General features: G+C 46.1%; 1 protein-coding gene across 2 annotated transcripts in view; it reads left to right on the top strand.

Annotated features, from left to right (window-relative positions):
- The window catches only part of LOC140426994 (glucocorticoid receptor-like), a 170,231-nt gene that overhangs the window by 122,226 nt on the left and 25,790 nt on the right, over nucleotides 1-22,215 (top strand). For both annotated transcript variants that reach the window (XM_072512350.1, XM_072512349.1), the window contains exons 4-6: nucleotides 583-699; nucleotides 16,580-16,858; nucleotides 19,175-19,319. In XM_072512350.1, coding sequence (XP_072368451.1) covers nucleotides 583-699; nucleotides 16,580-16,858; nucleotides 19,175-19,319 — 541 coding nt within the window. The remainder of the gene's footprint in view (nucleotides 1-582; nucleotides 700-16,579; nucleotides 16,859-19,174; nucleotides 19,320-22,215) is intronic.

Genomic DNA, 22,215 nt, shown 5'->3' with positions numbered 1-22,215 from the left:
CTATTTTTAAAAAAAGCTTTTGTCTGTCTCTCAAACCTGATATTAAATTCAGCAATGGTCAGATTGCTTAAGATGTTTTATCAGCAGATAGTTAATCAACTCATTCTGATTTATTACTCCGTTCTCTTGTTAGTTCAATAATTGATGCTACTGTTCTCAGAAACTGAACCCAACCTGTGAAAATGAAAACCTCCCACTGTGGCCAAATTATATTTGCTATCTACTTTCTTAATCTTCATAGTTAGATTGCGCACTCTTGCTACAATCCCTTGCTATTCCTTAATTCTATTGTGTTTCCACTGCCTGATCATCATTACTGAAAACCGCTCTTTCTACTACAGTAGGTAGGTCATTTATCAGCTTCGATATTTCTCTTCCTTTCCAAGTTTCTCTGTCCTTCCTAAGGATCTTACAGCTTGGAATTTTAGACTCCCAATCGTGTCCTGCTTGGAGCCAGACCGGTATTGTCCAGTACAGATTGTTGTAATTTGTGTTTGTCAGGAGTGTGTTTCTTCTGCCCTTTCACCCAAGTTCCTATGTTAATGGTTTGCTCAAACATTTTATTCCCCTGTTTTTGTGTAGGACAGCATAACTACCTCTGTGCTGGAAGGAATGACTGCATCATCGATAAGATTCGCCGAAAGAACTGCCCTGCTTGCCGTTATAGAAAGTGCCTCCAGGCTGGGATGAATCTTGACGGTAAATTTGATTAAATCTGCATGAATGTTCATACCATCGTAAGATACTATGGTCAAATGTGTAAAATGTTATTTACACCAACTCTGGGATGAATTGGCCTGAGGTTTGTTTGTTTGTTTCACTTGGTTGTGTCAGATAGTGCAATGCAGCATGTTTGAGGTTGCAACAAACATGGTGCTATTTCTATACACTGCAGTGTTAACTTGCTTAAAATTAAAGTAGCAATGTCATCATATTTGGGCGATGACCTGTTGATCAAATTCATTCAGGCGGCTGTTTAAAAATTCCAGTTTTGTGTTGTCATGTTAGCTGTGCATTAGTATGGAAGACATAGGGCAGAATTTTCCAAAGAAAATGGCAAAGTGTCAGATTCTGACTGAAAATTGTTTATCCATCCAGGTTTTCCCTCCAGATCATCTGATATTTTGTCCAAAAAAAAGCAGAGGAGGGCAGCACGGTGGCGCAGTAGTTAGCACTGCTGCCTCACGGCACCGAGATCCCAAGTTCGATCCCGGCCCTGGGTCACTGTCCGTGTGGAGTTTGCACATTCTCCCCGTGTTTGCGTGGGTTTCGCCCTCACAACCCAAAGATGTGCAGGGTAGGTGGATTGGCCACACTAAATTGTCCCTTAATTGGATAAAATGAATTGGGTACTCTAAAAAAAATTTTAAAAGCAGAGGGCTGTGTTTTGTGCTGTCATTCTTGAGGGGCGGGCCTAAAGACACTGGCAAGCCCGGCTCCCCAGAGATCGGGACGCCCCCTTTTTTAAAGGGTGTCTTGATCTCAAAGGTAAGAGACAGCGCCTTCTCTTTTCTGCCCCCCCCTCCTTCCCCTCCTCCCCCATCTATCCATCACTGCCCTGCCCTGACCACATGGCACGCAGGGACTACACTGGCCTACACGCCTCTGGCGCAATCATCCCACCCGTTGGAGAGCAATACTGATTCCGGCTGGGACATTGGAAGTCTCCCGGAAGATACACTATTATGCAGTTTAGACTTATTTAAATACATTCAAATTGATGGTAATCAGTTTCACGTCCTTGCTGGGTGCGAACCTGATTACCACGCCAGTGGGGATTGGGGAAGATCTCATTCTGAGATCTCCCTGGCACAGATCCCGTTATGACCCTCTCGCGAGAGTTAGCGGCCATAACTGGATTTACGAACGGGCCCAGAAAAGCGCACCCCAAAATCTGCTTTGCAGTGACTGGGAGCTACTGACAGAACCTGGATTCAATCTAGAGAAGGGACCAGGATGGGTGAAAAGTCATTTTAACCAGCAACGGCAGTGGGAACATTGCAGAGCAGGAGGGAATCAGGCATATAACAAACACTTTGCTGGAAGAGTTTTGGGGCCAAGGATTGAAACTGCCATTTGTCTGCCAACACTGGGGGAGCATTAATATGAATTTTTATTTTCAGCTGTTGAGACCAAAATACTTTACTGCTTATCGTTTTTGGTGTGCTGTTACCTTGGGAAGACCTGAATTCTGGGTAATAGAGGTACTACAGTAGGAAGGAAGAACAGTGCCATCTATTGTTCAGGGACTTTGAATTACAGCATGTCAAGAACGTTGACATCAAGCTTTCCGTTATTAGTGTTAGCATAAGAGCATCAGTCAAAAATCTTTATGCACAAAGTTAGAGTTGTATCTACAGCAAGTGCACAGCATTCACAACTTTTTTTCCCAATTAAAGGGCAATTTAGCGTGGCGAATCCACCTACCCTGATTGTCTTTGGGTTGGTTTGATCTCTGGAATGGAGAGCTTGTCGTAAGAGGAACGATTGAGGACTCTGGGTCTGTACTCGTTGGAGTTTAGAAGGATGAGGAGGGATCTTATTGAAACTTACAGGATACTGCGAGGGATGGATAAAGTGGATGTGGAGAGAATGTTTCCACTTGTAGGGAAAACTAGAAGCAGAGGACACAATCTCAGACTAAAGAGACGATCCTTTAAAACAGAGATGATGAGGAATTTCTTCGGCCAGAGGGTGGTGAATCTGTGGAATTCTTTGCTGCAGAAAGCTGTGGAGGACAAATCACTGAGTGTCTTTAAAACAGAGATAGATAGGTTTATGATCAATAAGGGGATCAGGGGTTATGGGGAGAAGGCAGGAGGATGGAGCTGAGAAAAATATCAGCCATGATTGAATGGTGGAGCAGACTCGATGGGCCTAGTGGCCTATTTCTGCTCCTATATTTTATGGTCTTGTGGGGGTGAGACCCACACAGACACGGGGAGAATGTTCAAACTCCACATGGACAGTGACCCACGGCTGGGATCAAGCCCGGGTCCATGGCGCCGTGTGGCTGCAGTGCTAACCACTGGACCACCGTGCCACCCTAACTTTTAATATGTTAATGATCTTCTAAGCATTTTGTATTTGCATGCATCTTATCAACTTGACTATTCATTCCATCAGTTTCTGTCATGCTGCTACAGTTGTAGCACTAGTGTTATGATTAATTTTTGCTCTTTCATAAAATAGTGCACAGGGCAGTACGGTGGTGGGTAAGACCACATGTGAACGGCGCCGGCGGGACTCGGCAGCCACTCGGCCCATCCCAGGTGGAGAATTGCCGGGGCGGGGGCCACGTCGGGCGGTTCCCGGAGAATCGGCGAACTGGCGGCATCGCGTGAGTCGCGCCCGGCCCGGCAATTCTCCGACCCGGCGTCGGGGTCAGAGAATCCCGCCCAGGGTTCTGCGATGGGTCAGAGAATCCCGCCCAGGGTTCTGCGATGGGGAAGGGAACACCGTGATCTCAAGTGGGAAGGCCACTCCATTAGGCTGCATCAGGACATGAGCGCAGAGTTCACGAAAAAAAGAACCGCCTTTAATGGAGTGAAGGTCCACCCTGTATAAGAGTGGAGTCAGGTTCAGGATGGTCTATCCAGCTCGTCTTAAAGTCACATTTGAGGAAAAAGACTATTTTTCAACATGCCGGGAGATGCGGGCTCTTTTGTTAAAAGGCACAAGTTGTGCGTTGTCTAATCTGGTTTATGGCTCTGTCGACTAGCGTGTTGCATTGTTTGTATTTCTTGTTTTTATTTTCTTGTTCATGTTGGGGTTGTGTTCTTATTTCCTTGGATTAGATTTGAGGTTCGCTACGATGTGGGGTTTTGTTCTTTACAGTAGTATAGGGTTTCCTTTCTTTTTCATCTGTGTTGTTTGGCACGACATTTAGCTGCTAGTGGAGCGTACAAATTAATTGGGGTTTTGTTATTTTATTTACTTTACTCCAGTTGGGAGTCTCCTTGCTAACTAGAGAGTTAGTTAATTGGATTGGTTTGGGAGGGTTCGTTGCAGCTCATTATAGTAGTTTTCTATAAAAAATGAACTTTTTTATTTTGTTTGATTTTGTTAAATGTAAGTATTAGTTTTAGGATTAATCTTTTGTTTGCCTCACTTTTATTTGCTTTTGGGTGTGGTTACATCCAATGGTGATGGTGTTTTGGTGAGGGAAAGGGGGTATGTGGGGTAGTCTGCTGATGGTGTCTATTGATTTTCCTTTGTCCAGTCTTCTGATTTTCCTTGATAGCCATCTTGGGTCAATCATTCTGCTTCATCTTTTCAGTATCCCTTGGTTGATCTCTCTTGGTGGGAATGACTGACTCTGAATTTAGGGGTCGGGGGAGATCTCCAATCCGTTTGGTCCCCATGAACGTTAGAGGTTTGAATAGCCCAATAAAAAGGTCAAGAGCATTTATCCATCTCAAGAGCTTAAACTCTGATGTTGTTTTCTTGCAGGTGACCCACTTGTGTGTCAGGGATCAGACCAGGCCTGTGCAAGGGATGGGTTGGGCAGGTTTTTCATTCTGGTTTCAATGGCAGGGTCCATTTTAATTAATAAAAGTGTCCAGATTCCCTCCTCTCCGATTTATAGCCGATCCCAATGGTCCATATGTTATTGTAGGGGCTCCCTGTTGAACACTCCAGTAGTCATGGCCAACGTTTACGGTTCCAACTGGGGTGGTACAAATTTTATTAACTCTCTGTTAGCCTCCCTCACCAACTTTGATTCACATCACCTTATTTTAGGTGAGGACCTGAACTGTGTTTTGGACCTCAGATTGGATCATCCCAAACCTAAATCTCTTTGTTCCATCTGGGATGGCCAGAGCTTTGTCTTTTATGACTCAGATGGGGTTGGGTGGATCCTTGGTGCTTTTTGCACCCAAACGATTGGGATTTCGCCTTTTGTTTTCCACATGTGCACCATGCGTATTGGTAAGGGTTCTCCTCCCTTTTGGTAAGGGAGGAGAACCCTTACCTTGTTTTGGTAAGGGTTCTCCTCCCTTTGTTGGTGACTGCTGAATATTGAGCAGTTGTTATTTCGGACCATGCCCCGCACTTCACTGATTTGTTGCCAGAGTCTGGCCCCACCCAACGTCCACTCTGGAGATTAGATAGTACATCGTTAGCTGATAAAAATCCTTGTGAGCGGTGTCCATCTCTGTAGACGACTATACAAAATGTAATTGGTCCAATTCAATCTCACCTTCCCGGCTGTGGGAGACTCTTAAAGCAGTCCTATGAGGTAAGTTAGCTTACAGAAATTAGAGCAGCTGAGGCTGATGGATTCTATTCTTTTTTTTTTTAAATATATTTTATTGAAAATTTTTTCCAAACAACAATTTTTCCGTCTTACAAAGCAAACGAAACAATAACAAAACAGAAATGTTTAACAATACACAGGTAACAAAACCCCATTGTCTATTGACCTAAACTAAACTTAAACCCCCCCCCCTCCCCCTGGGTTGCTGCTGCTGGTCATCTGTCTTCCCTCTAACGTTCCCCTAGGTAGTCGAGAAATGGCTGCCACCGCCTGGTGAACCCTTGAGCCGATCCTCTCAGGGCAAACTTTATCTGCTCCAGTTTAATGAACCCCGCCATATCATTTACCCAGGCCTCCAGTCCGGGGGGTTTCACCTCCTTCCACATGAGTAGGATCCTGCGCCGGGCTATTAGGGACGCAAAGGCCATGACATCGGCCTCTTTCGCCTCCTGCACTCCCGGCTCTTCCGCAACTCCAAATAGAGCTAACCCCCAGCCTGGTTTGACCCAGGCCTTCATCACCTGCGAAATCACTCCCGTCACTCCCTTCCAATACCCTTCCAGTGCCGGGCACGCCCAAAACATATGTGCGTGGTTTGCCGGGCTCCCGCCACACCTCCCACATTTGTCCTCCACTCCAAAGAACCTGCTCAATCTTGCCCCCGTTATGTGTGCTCTATGTAGCACCTTAAATTGAATCAGGCTAAGCCTGGCGCATGAGGAAGAGGAATTTACCCTGCTTAGGGCATCAGCCCACATACCCTCCTCTTATCTCCTCCCCTAATTCTTCCCACTTTCCTTTTAGTTCACCCACCGACTCCTCCCCCTCTTCCCTCATCTCTCTATAAATCTCTGACACCTTGCCCTCTCCGACCCACACCCCTGAAAGCACCCTGTCCTGTATCCCCTGTGTCGGGAGCAACGGAAATTCCCTCACCTGTTGTCTAGTAAACGCCCTCACCTGCATATATTGCAAGAAATTTCCCCGGGGCAACTTATACTTTTCCTCCAATGCTCCAAAGCTCGCAAAAGTCCCATCTATAAATAAATCTCCCACCTTCCTAATTCCCAACTGGTACCAGCTCTGAAATCCTCCATCCATTCTTCCTGGGGCGAACCTATGGTTGTTCCTGATAGGGGACCCCACCAGGGCTCCCCGCACCCCTCTCTGTCGCCTCCACTGTCCCCAGATATTCAGTGTTGCCGCCACCACCGGGTTTGTGGTAAACCTTTTAGGTGAGAACGGTAGCGGCGCCGTCACCAGCGCCTCTAAACTTGTCCCTTTACAGGACTTTCTCTCCAGTCTTTTCCACGCCGCTCCCTCACCCTCCATCATCCATCTACGTATCATTGCCACATTGGCGGCCCAATAATAATCACCCAAGTTCTGTAGTGCCAGTCCTCCTCTGTCCCTACTACGCTGGAGGAGCCCCCTCCTTACTCTCGGAATTTTCCCTGCCCACACGAAGCTCGTGATGCTCCTATCTATTTTATTAAAAAAGGTCTTGGTGATTAGTATAGGGAGACATTGAAATACAAATAAGAACCTCGGGAGGACCATCATCTTAATTGCTTGCACCCTGCCCGCCAGCGATAGAGGCTGCATGTCCCACCTCTTGAAGTCCTCCTCCATTTGTTCTACCAGCCGTGTCAGATTAAGTCTGTGCAAGGTTCCCCAGCTCCTAGCGATCTGAATCCCCAGGTATCGGAAGTTTCTTTCCACTTTCCTTAGCGGTAGGCCTTCTATCTCTCTACTCTGGTCCCCTGGATGTATCACAAATAATTCACTCTTCCCCATGTTTAGCCTATACCCCAAGAATTCCCCGAACCCCCTCAAAATTTGCATAACCTCTATCATCCCCCCCGCTGGGTCCGACACGTATAACAATAGGTCATCTGCGTATAACGAGACTCGGTGTTCTTCTCCCCCTCTAATCACCCCTCTCCATTTCCTGGAGTCTCTCAACGCCATGGCCAGAGGTTCAATTGCCAACGCGAACAACAATGGAGACAGCGGGCATCCCTGTCTTGTTCCCCTATATAATCGGAAATACTCCGATCTATGTCGACCTGTAACTACGCTTGCCGTTGGAGCCCCATAAAGAAGTCTAACCCAGCTAATAAACCCGTTCCCAAACCCAAACCTCCTTAACACTTCCCATAAATAATCCCACTCCACCCTATCAAATGCCTTCTCTGCGTCCATTGCCGCCACTATCTCTGCCTCCCCCTCCACTGGGGGCATCATTATCACCCCTAATAGTCGTCGCACGTTAACATTCAGTTGTCTCCCTTTTACGAACCCTGTCTGGTCTTCGTGCACCACCCCCGGGACACAGTCCTCTATCCTCGCTGCCAGTACCTTTGCCAGCAATTTGGCGTCCACGTTCAATAGTGAAATAGGTCTATAGGACCCGCACTGCAACGGATCTTTGTCCCTCTTCAAAATTAGCGATATCGTCGCCTCCGACATCGTCGGGGGTAGAGTCCCCCCTTCCCTGGCCTCATTGAACGTCCTCGCCATCAACGGGGCCAACAAGTCCACATATTTTCTGTAATGTTCCACCGGGAACCCGTCTGGCCCCGGGGCCTTCCCTGCTTGCATGCTTCCCAGTCCCTTAATAACCTCGTCCACCTCAATCGGCGCCCCCAGGCCTGCCACCTCCTGCTCCTCCACTTTCGGGAACCTCAATTGGTCCAGGAACTGCCGCATCCCCTCCTCTCCCTCTGGGGGTTGAGACCTATACAGTTCCTCATAGAAGGTCTTGAACACCTCATTTATCTTTCCTGCCCTTCGCACCGTGTCTCCCCTTTCGTCTCTAATTCCTCCTATCTCCCTCGCTGCTGCCCTCTTTCGCAATTGATGCGCCAACAGGCGACTAGCCTTTTCCCCATATTCATGCCTCCTCCCCTGTGCCTTCCTCCACAGTACCTCCGCCTTTCTGGTGGTCAGAAGGTCAAACTCCGTCTGGAGTCGTCTCCTCTCCCTGTACAATTCCTCCTCCGGGGTCTCTGCAAATTCCCTGTCCACCCTTAAAATCTCCCCCAGTAATCTTTCCCTTTCCTTGGCCTCTGTTTTCCTTTTGTGGGCCCCAATAGAGATCAGCTCTCCTCTGACCACCGCTTTTAATGCTTCCCAGCCCACTCCCACAGGGACCTCGCCGTCGTCATTGACCTCCAGGTATCTCTCAATACACCCCCGCACTCTTGCACACACTCCCTCATCCGCCATCAGTCCCACATCTAATCGCCAAAGTGTTCTCTGCTCCCTGTCCTCTCCTACTTCCAGGTCCACCCAATGTGGGGCATGATCCGAAACCGCTATGGCTGAGTACTCAGCTTCTTCCACCCTAGAGATCAACGACCTTCCCAACACAAAAAAATCTATCCGGGAGTACACTTTATGGACATGGGAGAAGAAGGAAAACTCCCTAGCCCTAGGTCTAAGAAATCGCCATGGATCCACTTCCCCCCCCCCCATTTGGTCCATAAACCCCTTAAGTACCTTGGCCGCTGCCGGCCTTCTTCCGGTCCTTGAGCTGGATCTATCTAGCCCCGGGTCCAGCACCGTATTAAAGTCCCCTCCTAAAATCAAGTTTCCTGCCTCCAGGTCCGGTATACGCCCCAGCATCCGTCTCATGAATCCCGCATCGTCCCAATTTGGGGCATACACATTAACCAACACGACCTCCATTCCCTCCAGCCTACCACTCACCATTACATATCTACCTCCGCTATCTGCTACAATGTTCTTTGCTTCAAATGCTACCCGTTTCCCCACCAAAATGGCCACCCCTCTGTTCTTTGCGTCCAGTCCTGAGTGGAACACCTGTCCCACGCATCCTTTCCTTAGCCTAACTTGGTCCGCCACCTTTAGGTGCGTCTCTTGGAGCATAACCACGTCTGCCCTTAGTCCTTTCAAATGCGCGAGCACTCGGGCCCTTTTTATCGGTCCGTTCAGGCCTCTCACGTTCCACGTGATCAGCCTCACTAGGGGGCTACCTGCCCCCCTCCCGTGTCGACTAGCCATTACCTTCTCTAGGCCAGTCCCATATCCCGCCTCCGCGCTCCCGCTCGCTCCCCCAGCGTCGCACACCATCCCCGCCCACCCACTCTTTAGCCATTTCCTTTTGGATTTCCGCAGCAGCAACCCAGTTTCCCCCCCCCCCCCCCCCCCCCCCCGCTAGATCCCTATCTAGCATGATTGCTCCCCCCATATCACTTCCGTCAGTCAGCTGACTTCAACTGACCCCGGCTACTCCTGCTCACTCCTCGACCCCCCCCCCCAGTGTGGGAGAACTCCCATCCGCCTTGCGCCTGTCTTCCCGCCTTATTCTTTCTGGCGCGGGAACATCCCTTTACCTGACCCGCCTCTCATGGCGCAGCTCCCTTTCCCCTCCCCCTCTCCTTCCACATTCTCCGACTATGTCCCGTCTTTCCCCCCTCACCGGCGCCCACATTTCCCCAATGTCTCCCCCCTTCCCTGTTTACTTCTCAATTAACTTCCACCGTAACATTAACAAAAACAATAACAATAACATTTCCTGCAGCATCAGTCCCTCAGTTCCGGTCCAATTTCTCTTCTTTGATGAAGGACCATGCTTCCTCCGCCGTCTCGAAATAATAGTGTCTCTCCTGATACGTGACCCATAGTCTTGCCGGCTGCAGCATCCCAAACTTCACCTTCCTTTTATGCAACACCTCTTTGGCTCGGTTGAAGCTCGCCCTCCTCCTCGCCACCTCCGCACTCCAATCCTGGTATATCCGTACCACAGCATTCTCCCATCTGCTACTCCGCACCTTTTTAGCCCATCTCAGGATCTCTTCTCTGACCTTAAGGCGGTAAAATCGCACGATTATCGCCCTCGGTGGTTCTCCCGCTTTTGGTCTTCTCGCCGGAATCCGATTTGCCCACTCCACCTCCATGGGGCCCGCAGGGGCCTCAGCACCCATCAGTGAGCTCAGCATCTTACTTGCGTACTCCCCACAGTCCACTCCTTCCACACCCTCAGGGAGACCTAGTATCCGAAGGTTCTTCCTTCACGCTCCGTTTTCTAGGGCCTCGATCCTTTCAGTGCACTTTTTATGAAGTGTCTCGTGCGTCTGAGTCTTAACCGCCAGGCCCAGGATCTCGTCCTCAATATCTGTCACCTTCTGCTCCACCACGCGGAGCTCAGTCTCCTGGGTCTTTAATGTCTCCTTGAGCCCCTCAATTGCCTGTAGCATCGGGGTCAGCACCTCCCTCTTCAGCAGCTCCACGCACCGTCTCACGATTTCATCCTGCTCGGGCCCCCATGTCGCCTGCGCTTTCTCCGCCGCCATCTTGTACTTCTCTCTTTCTGACCCTTTGGTCGACGATTCCTCGCGCTGCAGCCGCCGCCGCCGTTTTTTTCCTCCTTCGTTTGGGGGGGACTCCCTTCTCACACACCCCACACCGGGTTGCGTCGTCGGAAAATTCCCCGTTGGGGCTCTTAAAAGAGCCCGAAGGTCCGTCGGAGCTGGAGCAGCCGAAGCGTGCGGCTAGCTAGGCATCACCGCAACCGGAAGTCCCTTCAGTGGCCTTGATGAGATCTTTTCACAGTTGTTCCCTCTGCTGCTAGAATTCACCTTTGATACAGGCCCTCAGGTCAGCTTGCAGCTTTAAGCTTGCCCTTCCCCTGCCTGCATGCTGGAAGAGGCCCTGTTTATCCTGCAGTTTCAGCCAAATCTTTTACTGTTTCTGCCGTGTCTGGCAACCAAGAGACATACCCTTCCTGGGGGACACTGTCGGGGGAATGTTGCAGCCTTCTTCCCACACCGGGAAATGGCAAACAAATGCCGTGGGGGCCCTGTAACGAGCCCAAAAGTCCGTTCCAAGCAGGAGCTACCAAATATGTGACCTAGCTCTGCATAGCCGCACCCGCAAGTCCGATGGATTCTATTCTAGAGGTGGAGTACCGTTATTCACTGGATCTTTCTCCGGAACTATTTGGAAGTAGGAAAAAAATCACTGACCCAGATCGAGCTACTGTCTACTAGTAGGGCGATAAATCAGTTACAACACTCCAGAGGCACTTATGAGTACAGGGAGAAAGCCAGTCATCTTCTGGCTCACCAAACGCAAATGTCAAGTGCCTGCTGTGATCACTCGGGCACTCAATTTGGGTGGTAACCTCATTTCCGCCCCTCTCCAGGTCAATGCGACTTTTAAATCCTTTCACCGTGATCTTTATCGATTGGAGCCCCCTGCAGATAAATCTTTCATGTCCAACTTTGTGGGTCGTCTACCCATCCCAACAGTCAAGTTGAATAAGAGCAGTGAGTTGGACTCCCCGTTATGTCCCGAATTAGATTTTAAAATGTATTGGGCAGCTGCAGTCTGGCAAGGCCCCTGGTCCAGATGGCTTTCAGATTGAATTTTACAAGAAGTTCTCGGAGCAGTTTTTACCTTTACTATTGGACGTTCAATGATTCCCTATCCTGGGGTCGTTGCCTCCGACCCTCACTCAAGCCTCTATTTCCTTGCTTCTAAAGAGGGAGAAGGAACCAACAGAGTGTGGTTCATATCGTCCTATCTCGCTTTTGAATGCAGATGTCAAGCTGCTTGCTAAGTTGTTCGCACTCCGGTTGGAGCCTTGCCTCCCAAATATAATTTCGGAGGATCAAACAGGCTTCGTGAAAGGCCAACAATCGTCGGCCAATATACGTCCCTTCCAGAACTGAGGTGATGCTGAAAAGGCATTTGTCAGAGTGAAATGGAAGTGTTTATTTTAGATGTCCAAAGATGCTAAATTGCCCCTTAGTGTCTAAAAGATTAGGTGGTGTTACTGGGTTACGGGAATAGGGTGGAGGTGTGGGCTTAAGTGGGGTGCTCTTTCCAAGGGCCAGTGCCGACACGATGGGCCAAATGGCCTCCTTCTGCACTACATTCTATGATTCGCCTGTTATATAATGCCCCTACGGCCAATGTTCATAGAAACACTGTACTCTGATTATTTTTCCTTGAGTAGGGGCACTCTTGTTCGCCATGGCAATAGAGCCGCTCTCTATAGCATTGAGGTTGTTTTAATCAATGGAGTTGGGGTGGGTAGAGCATCGGGTTTCTATGTGGATGACCTAATTCTTTATTTTGCAGACCCAGCCCTCTCCATCGATGGCATAATGAAGTTTCTTAACAACTTTGGCTCCTTCTCTGGGGATAAATTGAGTTTAGGCAGGAGTGAGTGTTTCCCGGGTAACATACATAGAAACATACATAGAAAATAGAAGCAGGAGGAGGACATTCGGCCCTTTGAGCCTGCTCCACCATTCATTATGGTCATGGGTGATCATCAAGTTCAATATCCTGATCCTGCCTTCCACCCTGGTGACATTAACTTTTCGCCTTTCTATTACAAGCTTTTGTTATCTTGCATTCCAGTGGTCCACAACTGGGCCTCACTTTGTAAGTTGAATTACACAGGCCTGATTAATTGTGTCAAAATGGAGGTGAAACAATCTTCCTCTATCTTTGGCGGGTAGGATTCAAACTATTAAAATGAACGTGCTCCTGAGATTTTTCTTTTTCTTTCAATTCTTCCCATTTTTCTCCCCAGATCCTTTTTTATCAAGGTTAACAAATTGATATCTTCTTTTATTTGGGCAGGTAAGAATCCCAGATTCCGTAGTGTTCTGCTTCAAAAGGACAGACCTTCAGGGAGTGGGAGGGGGCTTGACCCGCCTCAATTTATTTTATTTTCTGGGCCGCTAACATTCAAAGAATTTTGTTCTGGATCAGTGACCCCCCCATTCTAATTGGGGACAAATGGAGGCTCGCTCTAACACTGCTTCTACTCTTCTTGCCATAGACACTGCACCATTGCCCTTTTCTCCCCAGTAGATTTTCCTTAAACCCAGTGGTGATCTTCTCTCTTAGGATTTGGAAATAGGTCAAACAGCATTTTACGCACCTTTCCCTGTCTTCGTTAGCCCTATTTGCAACAATCACCTTTTCCTATATTCTGGTTTGGACCCAACATTTAAATCTTGGGATCTGAAGGGTTTGGAGCGTTTTGGGGACCTGTTCGTGGAGAGGAAGTTTGTCAGTTTTAGGGAGTTAGCTGATAAATTCCAGCTACCCAACTCCAGACTTTTTCGGTATTTTCAACTTAAGGACTTCCGACGTAAGACTTTTCCTTCCTTTCCTTTGGCATTACCTTCTTCCTTGATGAAGAGGAATCTGTCCCTGGCTCCGCCTGGCGAGGGATCTATTTCGGACCTATGTAGCTATATTATTTCGTCAGATTCCGCTCCACTAAGCAGCGTGTGATCGAAATGGGAAAGTGAATTGAGCCCTATTCTTACGAGTGAGGTTTGGAATGAGGCCCTTCACAGGGTTAACTCCCTGTCCTCATGTGTTCAGTTGAGCATAATTCAGTTGACACAGGATACACTTGACTAGGGCAACGATGAGTGGGTTTTCCAAGATGTTGAGGATAGGTGTGATCGCTGTTCCCTTGGCCCAGCTAGCCACATGCATGTGTTCTGGTCCTGCCCCAAACTCGTAGGCTTCTGTGCTTCCTTTTTAGTACCATGTCAGACACCTCCATGTAGATTTAGATCCATGTCCGCTGGGGGCCATATTTGGGATGTCGGCAGGTGCAGGACAGGGCCAGGTGCGGGACAGGGCAGGGAAGTTGGTGGTAGCTCCAGATCAGATTAACAAGGTCTTTAAGGAATTCACAGAGCGGTTGTACAGATCAGAGCCACTGGGGGAGGCCGGAAGATGCAGGAATTTCTAGATGGGCTGGAGTACCCAAGGTTAGGGGAGGGGGACAGGGCTACATTAGAGGGGGCAATAGTGGAGCAAGAGATAAAAGAGGATTGGGAGGATGCAGTCTGGCAAGGTGGCAGGGCCGGATGGGTTTCTGGTGGAATATTAGGATAAATTCAAAAATAAGCTGGTACCGCTGATGGTGGGGATGTTTGAGGAGGCAATAGGGAAGGGGGTGTTACCACAAACTTTGGGGCAGGCATCGATTTCCCTGTTACTTAAGAAAGATAAGGATCCGACAGAGTGTGGGTCATATGGCCCATATCACTTTTAAACGTGGACGCAAAGTGGACGCAAGTAGGCTAGAGGAGTGCCTCCCGAAGGTGATAGGTGAAGATGAGATGGGGTTTGTGAGAGGGAGGCAGCTCTTTTCGAACATTAGGAGGGTATTGAACGTGGTTATGGTATCTGGCGGAGGGGAAGGAAACAGAGGTGGTTGTGGCATTGGATGCCGAGAAAGCGTTTGACTGGGTAGAATGGGGGTACTTGATGGCAGTTCGAGAGCGGTTCGGAATTGGACCCAGATTTGTGGACTGGGTAAAGCGAATATATAAGGAGCCGAGGGACAGCGTCCGCACAAATAATATCAGTTTGAGGCAGATGTTGTCGCCTTTGCCTCACAGATATCCCGGAGATGAATATTGCTTGGTTAGAGGTCTTTTGCTCCACCCAGTGCCTCTGTTCGGTTGGGTGATTTAATGTAATTCCCACACTTGGAGGAGGATGTCAAATTCACCCATCAGGGTTGGTGGAGAAGATCTACCGGAGACGGCAGCCATTTATTTCCATTTTAAGGATCTAGGCATGGTCAGCTGTTTAGGTTAGTTTAAGTATTTAAGTTAATTATGTGTTAAGGTTTTTTTGCGTTCATATTTGCTTGTGATTTTGTGCAGTCTTTTGCTCTGATTTGTGTTGATTATTACAGAAAAAACTTTGTTTGGGGAGGGGAGGCCAGGTCGCCCTCATGCATGTGTGCTGTGGTGGGGGAGTCTCTGTCATGCACTGGACCCCTTTGCCCAACACAGGGTCAGCCACATCAGGGCCACACTTGGCAAACTTGCACCAAATGCCGTCCAGAGGATTTCCCGCTATCGGGGTTGGTGCATAATTGGAGTGGTAGAGATTCAGGCTTGTAGCCAGTTAATCAGATGAAAGTTGATGCAAGTCACTCCACAGACACGGAGCGTGTAGCTTGCTGCTGCCGTTGGCAAGGGATCCGCGCCTCGCAAAGGGGTGGGGTTTGGCGTCTAGCGCCGATCCTGTTTTTAACCGACGTTCCATTTCCCACCCGATTGGGAAACCCAATATCAGCGTTGGGCAGTGGAGAATCCACCCCAGTGGATTATGTGGTAAGAAATTCCTCTCCTTATAAAACACGGCATGTTATTCTCAACCTTATCTTGATCAATACATCTCCTTTGGAGATGCAGTAATATTAAATAATTATTCAGTAATACTAAAATACACAGGATTGGCTCGTGAAGTTGATGTTGCGCATCCAAAATATTTGTATTTCTTTACAATTGGGGATTTTGGGGATTTCATGCTTATCTTCAGGTATGTTATGACTAACATCTGACTAAAGCATTTCCGTTTCACATTTAGTTATCAAGCTACACATATTCTTGGTTGTTTCTATTATGATAATGTCATGTCGCTTAAGCAGTGATGCAGTGGTATTGTCGCTGGACTCGTAATCCAGAGAGCGAGGGTTCTGGGGTTCCGGGTTCGAATACCACAGCAGATGGTGAAATTTGAATTCAATACAAATCTAGAATTAAAAGTTGAAAGATGGCCCATGAATCTCATTGTCGATTATTGTGAAAACCCATCTGGTTCACCAATGTCCTTTAAGCAAGGAAATCTGTCATCCTTACCTGGTCTGGCCTATATGTGACTCCAGATCTACAGCAATGTGATTGATCCCTGAATGCCTTCAGGGATGGTCAATAAATGCTGGTCCATGAATGAATTTAAAAAAGCATTGTTCAGTCACTTCAGAGTTTTCTATTTTACTGGAATAAGGACATTCCTGTTTACATTGCTCCAAAAAGATCTAATTTTGCTGGACGTTTACAATATGCAGTGATCATCCATGATAGATTCCTTGGGCAGCACGGTGGTGCAGTGGTCAGACTGCTGCCTCACGGCGCCGAGGTCCCAGGTTCGATCCCGACCCTGGGTCACTGTCCATGTGGAGTTTGCACATTCTCCCCATGTTTGCGTGGGTTTCACCCCCACAACCCAAAGATGTGCAGGGTAGGTGGATTGGCCACGCTAAATTTACCCTTAATTGGAAAAAAAATGAATTGGGTACTCTAAATTTAAAAGAAAAAATAAATAATCAAAATTTGAATCCATGATAGATTCCAATAATCATTTTTTTCACTAAACCATGACCAATTAATATTATTTAGTCAAGCACAAAAATGGCCTTTCCAGTCGGACTGAACTATATTATAGATGAGTGTTTCTTCTGAATGAAAAACTTTGAAACTTCTGTCAGTCAATTTATTATATTATTTACAGCTCGGAAGACAAAGAAATTGAACAAGATGAAGGCACCACATACCACCACCTCAGAAACTGCAGCAAAGACACCATCACCGGATTCTTCTTTAGTTTGTTCTCCATTGCCCACACTGAATCTTCCCATGATTTCGATCCTTGAGCTGATTGAGCCAGATCTTTTATACGCAGGATATGACAGCACCCTGCCTGACACACCCAACCGGCTTCTGTCAGGACTGAATAACTTGGGTGGGCTACAGATGGTGTCAGTTGTGAAATGGGCAAAGACGCTACCAGGTAAGTAACGCACCACTAAGTTCCATGAAAGGCTTTGAATATTGTGGTGAAAGTTTTTGAATATATCCTTGCCTTTTTGAAAAAATTAATTTATTTTTAATTACCTCCCTTGCCCCCCTGAAAGTGTTAAATTCTTACGAGGGCACGTTTTCATAGGCAACAGCTGTCCTCTTGCACATCAGCAAGTATTGATACACTATTCAATCACACAGAACACCTCAACTGTATTTGATGCTGTCCTTTTTTTATTTCAAAACCCACAATCACACTTATAGGAATTAGGAGTCCTGAACCAAAATCAGGAGCATGAAAGTCAGTTGTATAAAATCAAAAAAAACAATGTTCTGGTGTGTATAACTCGGTTCCTGGTTGGATACATCCCCTGTATCTTTCTATTATTAATCATCATGGGTACTGGATAGCACCAAAAATTCATAAGACCATAAGACATAGGAGCAGAACGAGGCCATTTGGCCTGTTCCACCTGCTCTGCCGTTCAGTCATGACTGATATGTTTCTCATCCCCATTCTCCTGCCTTCTTCCCATAACCCCTGATCCTCTTATTAATCAAGAACCTATCTATCTCTTATCTTAAAGACATTCAGTGATGTGGCCTCCACTGTCTTCTGCAGAACAGTTCTACAGATTCACCACCCTCTGGCTGAAGAAATTCCTCCTCGTCTCAGTTTGTTAAAATAAATTTAGAGTATCCAATTCATTTTTTCCAATAAGGGGCAATGTAGTGTGACCAATCCACCCAGCCTGCACATCTTTGGGTTGTGGGGGCGAAACCCACGTAAACACGGGGAGCATGTGCAAACACCACATGGACAGTGACCCAGAGGCAGGATTGAACCTGGGACCTTGGTGCCGTGAGGCAGCAGTGCTAATCACTGTGCCACCGTGCTGCCCTCGCGTCTCAGTTTTAATGGGTCGTCCCTTCAGTCTGAGGCTTTGCCCTCGTGTTCTAGTTTTTCCGACCCTACTCCTTCACACATGGGATTACAGAAACTAATATTTTTACATTAGTGCAGTAGAGATCCTTGTAGGTGTTTAAGAAACATCATTAGGATTGTACAATGTGTCCTTTACTTTGCATCTCACACTATTCTTATCTTGACAGGATATGGTGTTGACATTGGATACAAAAATGTTTTTTTTTTGTTTCCCAGCACTTGCACCTCATAAATATTCACCAACAAAAATAAATTTGTTCCCTTCTAGAAAATTTCCTCTAGAAAATTAAGTCAATTTTTTTTTAGTGTAATTACAAATACATTTCTAAAATCATCCTGTCGTTGCAGTCTATGCTGAAGGACTAATTATGAGTATAAAACTGAAGAGGTGTGGAACAGGAAAAGCCATTCAACATATTCCCCCTAAGCATTATCATATGCCTTATCACTGGCTCTGACCAACCAAATGCCTCCTACAACTTGTCATGGGTACCAAGAAAAATTCCAGATTATCTATCTAGGCATTAAACCTATTTTTCCAACTGGGGTTAATTAACATAACAGAAACGACACTACTTCAGCTGGAAACATGGTCGACATAGTCACCAAACCCCCAGTGTCATCTGAAACGTTTGTCTGTGGAGGTGATCTACATGCCTTTCAAAATTGTTAAACAAGTATATTTCAGTAAGTGCACACAGAATATTAGTTTTTAAGATGGATAGATGAAAACTTTTCAAGAGAGTCCAGACAAGTTCATAGTCACACAATGGTGGAGAGCCTCCACTTTTTGCATTATGATGGGAAAAACTTAGCAGGAAAAATAGACACCAGATTCTCTGTTCATGCAATGTCCATATTTTGAGCCAATCTTGAAATTTTGCTGACGTTATTTGGAAGGTATACCTGCAAATGTGTGTTTTTGTGCTTTAGAGTCTCAATGCCTCTGATGAAATCTAAGCGCACTCTCTGGGAATAAGGTTTTGTATACATTAGAATACAAAGTTGATTCAGTGACAAATTCTCAAAAGGCAGAATAAATAGATTTTTTTCATGCATGTGTAAGGAATTGTTAAACTTCTTTTTGAGAAACCCCCCTCTCCGCCAACAACATATAAATCTCATTCTAGTTCCAGTTCTCTCCAGCTTTGACAGAGTCATCCAGGCTCGAAACTTTAGCTCCGTTCTCTCTCCACAAATGCTGTCAGATCTGCTGAGATTGTCCAGGATTTTCTGTTTTTGTTTCAATTTCCAGCATCCGTAGTAAATATCTTAGTGGGTAATGCACTGTTGTCTTACAATAAAATTTGTTGCCATCCATGTAGAACCATACTGATGAGCATTGATCTGCTTCTACAGGATTTAGATCCTTGCACCTGGATGACCAAATGATTTTGCTGCAGTATTCATGGATGTCTCTAATGGTTTTCAGTCTTGGCTGGAGATCGTATCAACATGTCAATAGCAGTATGCTCTTCTTCGCACCAGACCTAGTCTTCAATGAGTGAGTATTACATTTTCTTCAAAGGTCCATGGAAAATTTCGAAAGTTATGAATATAAGGAAGTCAAAATGGTCACTTACGCATTGACTTTGCGAGATAATAAAATGTATTGTTGCTGTGTTACCGGGCCCAGGTCATTGTACCCCAAAATAAGTTTTGCTTTATGTCTCAGGCGGCAAAAAAACGTAATCGGAGTCAGAATGATTAGGGTAGCACAGTGGTTAGCACTGTGGCTTCATAGCACCATGGTCCCAGGTTCGATTCCCGGCTGGGTCACTGTCTGTGCCGGAGTCTGCATGTTCTCCCCGTGTCTGCGTGGGTTTCCTCCGGGTGCTCCGGTTTCCTCCTGCGACCTCCTGCTAGCCCCGAAAGACATGCTGTTAGATAATTTGGACATTCTGAATTCTCCCTCTATGTACCCGAACAGATGCCAAAATGTGGCGACTAGGGGCTTTTCACAGTAACTTCATTGCAGGGTTAATGTAAAGCTACTTGTGACACTAATAAAGATTTTTATTACGAGTGCATTTTTATTTTAAATAGTAGATCTGAATAAGTCACATTACAAATCACATCAGTAAGTTATATGCCCACCCAGAGATGGCATTGAACTGAGCAGAAGGTACAGTTTATACTTTTGATTTAATGATATGCAGAGATTCCAATACCTATCATTTTCAGTTTTTCTTGGGCACAGAATTGAGTAATTTTCATTGACTATCTTTCCGTGTTCTATGAAACCTGGTGCACCTTAATATTCAACTATTTCAATTTATTCCACTCACTTTTAGCTGAAATTTCTGGTGCTGCAGAGCACTCTTCAGTTTACCATACTAATGAAAAGTTGGACGGTCGAACAGTTTTTGTTCGAACAATACTATGAATTAATTTGATGGAATTTTTAAGTTATGAAATATTGGAATAGGGTGGATAAAAACAGATCTTTTTCTTTCGTTGTGAGTTCAAGATTCAGAGAGCACAAAATTAAATATGAGATTCGATGGTACCCTGTGATTCTATTTAGAACTGAGAGCAACAAAAATATCTTTTATAGAAAATAGAAGCAGGAGGAGGCCCTTCGAGCCTGCTCCACCATTAATTATTATCATGGCTGATCATCCAACTCAATAGCCTGATCCCGGCTCTCTCTCTCTCTCTCTCTTCCCCCCCCCCCCCCCCCCCCCCTGCCCATATCCTTTGACCCCCTCATATCTAGCTGCTTCTTGAAAATAATGTTTTCCTCAACTGCTTCCTTTGATAGCCAATTCCACAGGCCGACCACTCTCTGAATGAAGACGTTTTTCCTCATCTCAGTCCTGAATCATTTATCCCGTACCCTCATATTGTGACCCCTGATTCTGGACACTCCCACCATCGGGAACATCTTTCTTGTATCTACCATGTCTAGAATTTCATAGGTTTCTTTGAGATTCCCCCCTCATTTTTCTGAACTCCAGCAATTACAATGCTAACCGACTCAAATCTCCTCCTACGTCAATTCTGCTATCCCATAAATCAGTCTGTAAACGTTTTGTGCACTCCCTCTATAGCAAGAACATGCAGTCCTACTGGTGTCTACGTAGTCACATTGGCATGGTTATAATGTGAAACAGCTCTAGTTTCATAGATTGCTAGTTGCTTACATTTCTGATTTTATGTCAGCCATAACTAATATATAACCTGACAGTAGTGGAGCATCTTACAAATAGTGACCATGATTTGATTGAATTTAATATTGTGGTTCAGGGGACAGATGGGCAAGGCACAAACCAAAGTTTAAAATGTAAATAAGAGAAACTTTAACGGAATGTGAAACCAATGGACGAAAGCACACTGGGCTGAACCTTTAATGGATAAATCTACAAACAGTAGCAAATATTCAAACTAATATTTTATATAATTAACCCTTCAAAAGCTCACATGCAGTTAAACAACATGGAAGCATAGAATTCCTACAGTGCAGAAGAAGGCCATTTGGCCCATGGAGTCTGCACCGACCCTCTGAAATAGCCCACCTAGGCCCACTGTCCCGCCCTATCCCTGCAACCCCATAAGCCCACCTAATCTGCATGTCGATGGACACTAAGGAGCAATTCAGAATGGCAATCCACCTAACTTGCACACCTTTGGACTGTGGGGGGAAACCAGAACACCCAGAGGAAACCCACGCAGAAACTGGGAGAAAGTACAAACTCCACACAGACGGTCACCCAAGACTGGAATTGAACCCGGGTCTCTGGTGCTGTGAGGCAGCAGTGCTAACCACTGTGATACTGTGCTGCCCACAGTCAAATTAACTTGGTCAAAAAACCTTGGTCAAATTACATAAGAGCCAATATCATGCTACGGGAAAGGTTTACGGAATGTAAGGAAAAACAGCTAGTTGGAAATCATCTGAAAAATGGTCCTGTATTGAAACGTTGCTGCAGTCTGGGAAATTCTTGTGTTTAATTTTGATGCATACAATCAATAATACTGGAATAAAGCCACTCCTCATATCCATGTCACTTTATTTGTGTAATATTCTTTTCTCATTATTTGAGAATGTAATACTAGGGCAGGGAGACTGGCATTTCCTGGACATGCCAATGGATGAAGGTAATGATTGCTTCAAGGTTCTTTTCCAGTGTTTGGCAGATACTCAGTAGAATTGCTATTCCCCAATTATGAGTTTTATGATGGAAAGTGATCTATATTCAGTAGTAGGATTATGCTGGCATAATGTGGAAGAGACAACACTGAGGATAGCATTCACTGTTATCTCCCTGTCTTGAACTTTGTGTTTATTATTTGAGACTTATTGGCACAGAATCTCAGTATTCTTTTTTGTCTGTGATATTGAGTCATTGCTATTCCAGCTGTTGGCTTTTCTTTTACCATGTGTATCACATTTTTTT

The sequence above is a fragment of the Scyliorhinus torazame genome, chromosome 7, assembly GCF_047496885.1.
Source record: "Scyliorhinus torazame isolate Kashiwa2021f chromosome 7, sScyTor2.1, whole genome shotgun sequence".
NCBI classification, from domain to species: domain Eukaryota; kingdom Metazoa; phylum Chordata; class Chondrichthyes; order Carcharhiniformes; family Scyliorhinidae; genus Scyliorhinus; species Scyliorhinus torazame.
The sequence above is the reverse complement of the archived record's forward strand: the minus strand, read 5'-3'. Positions and strand labels throughout refer to the sequence as shown.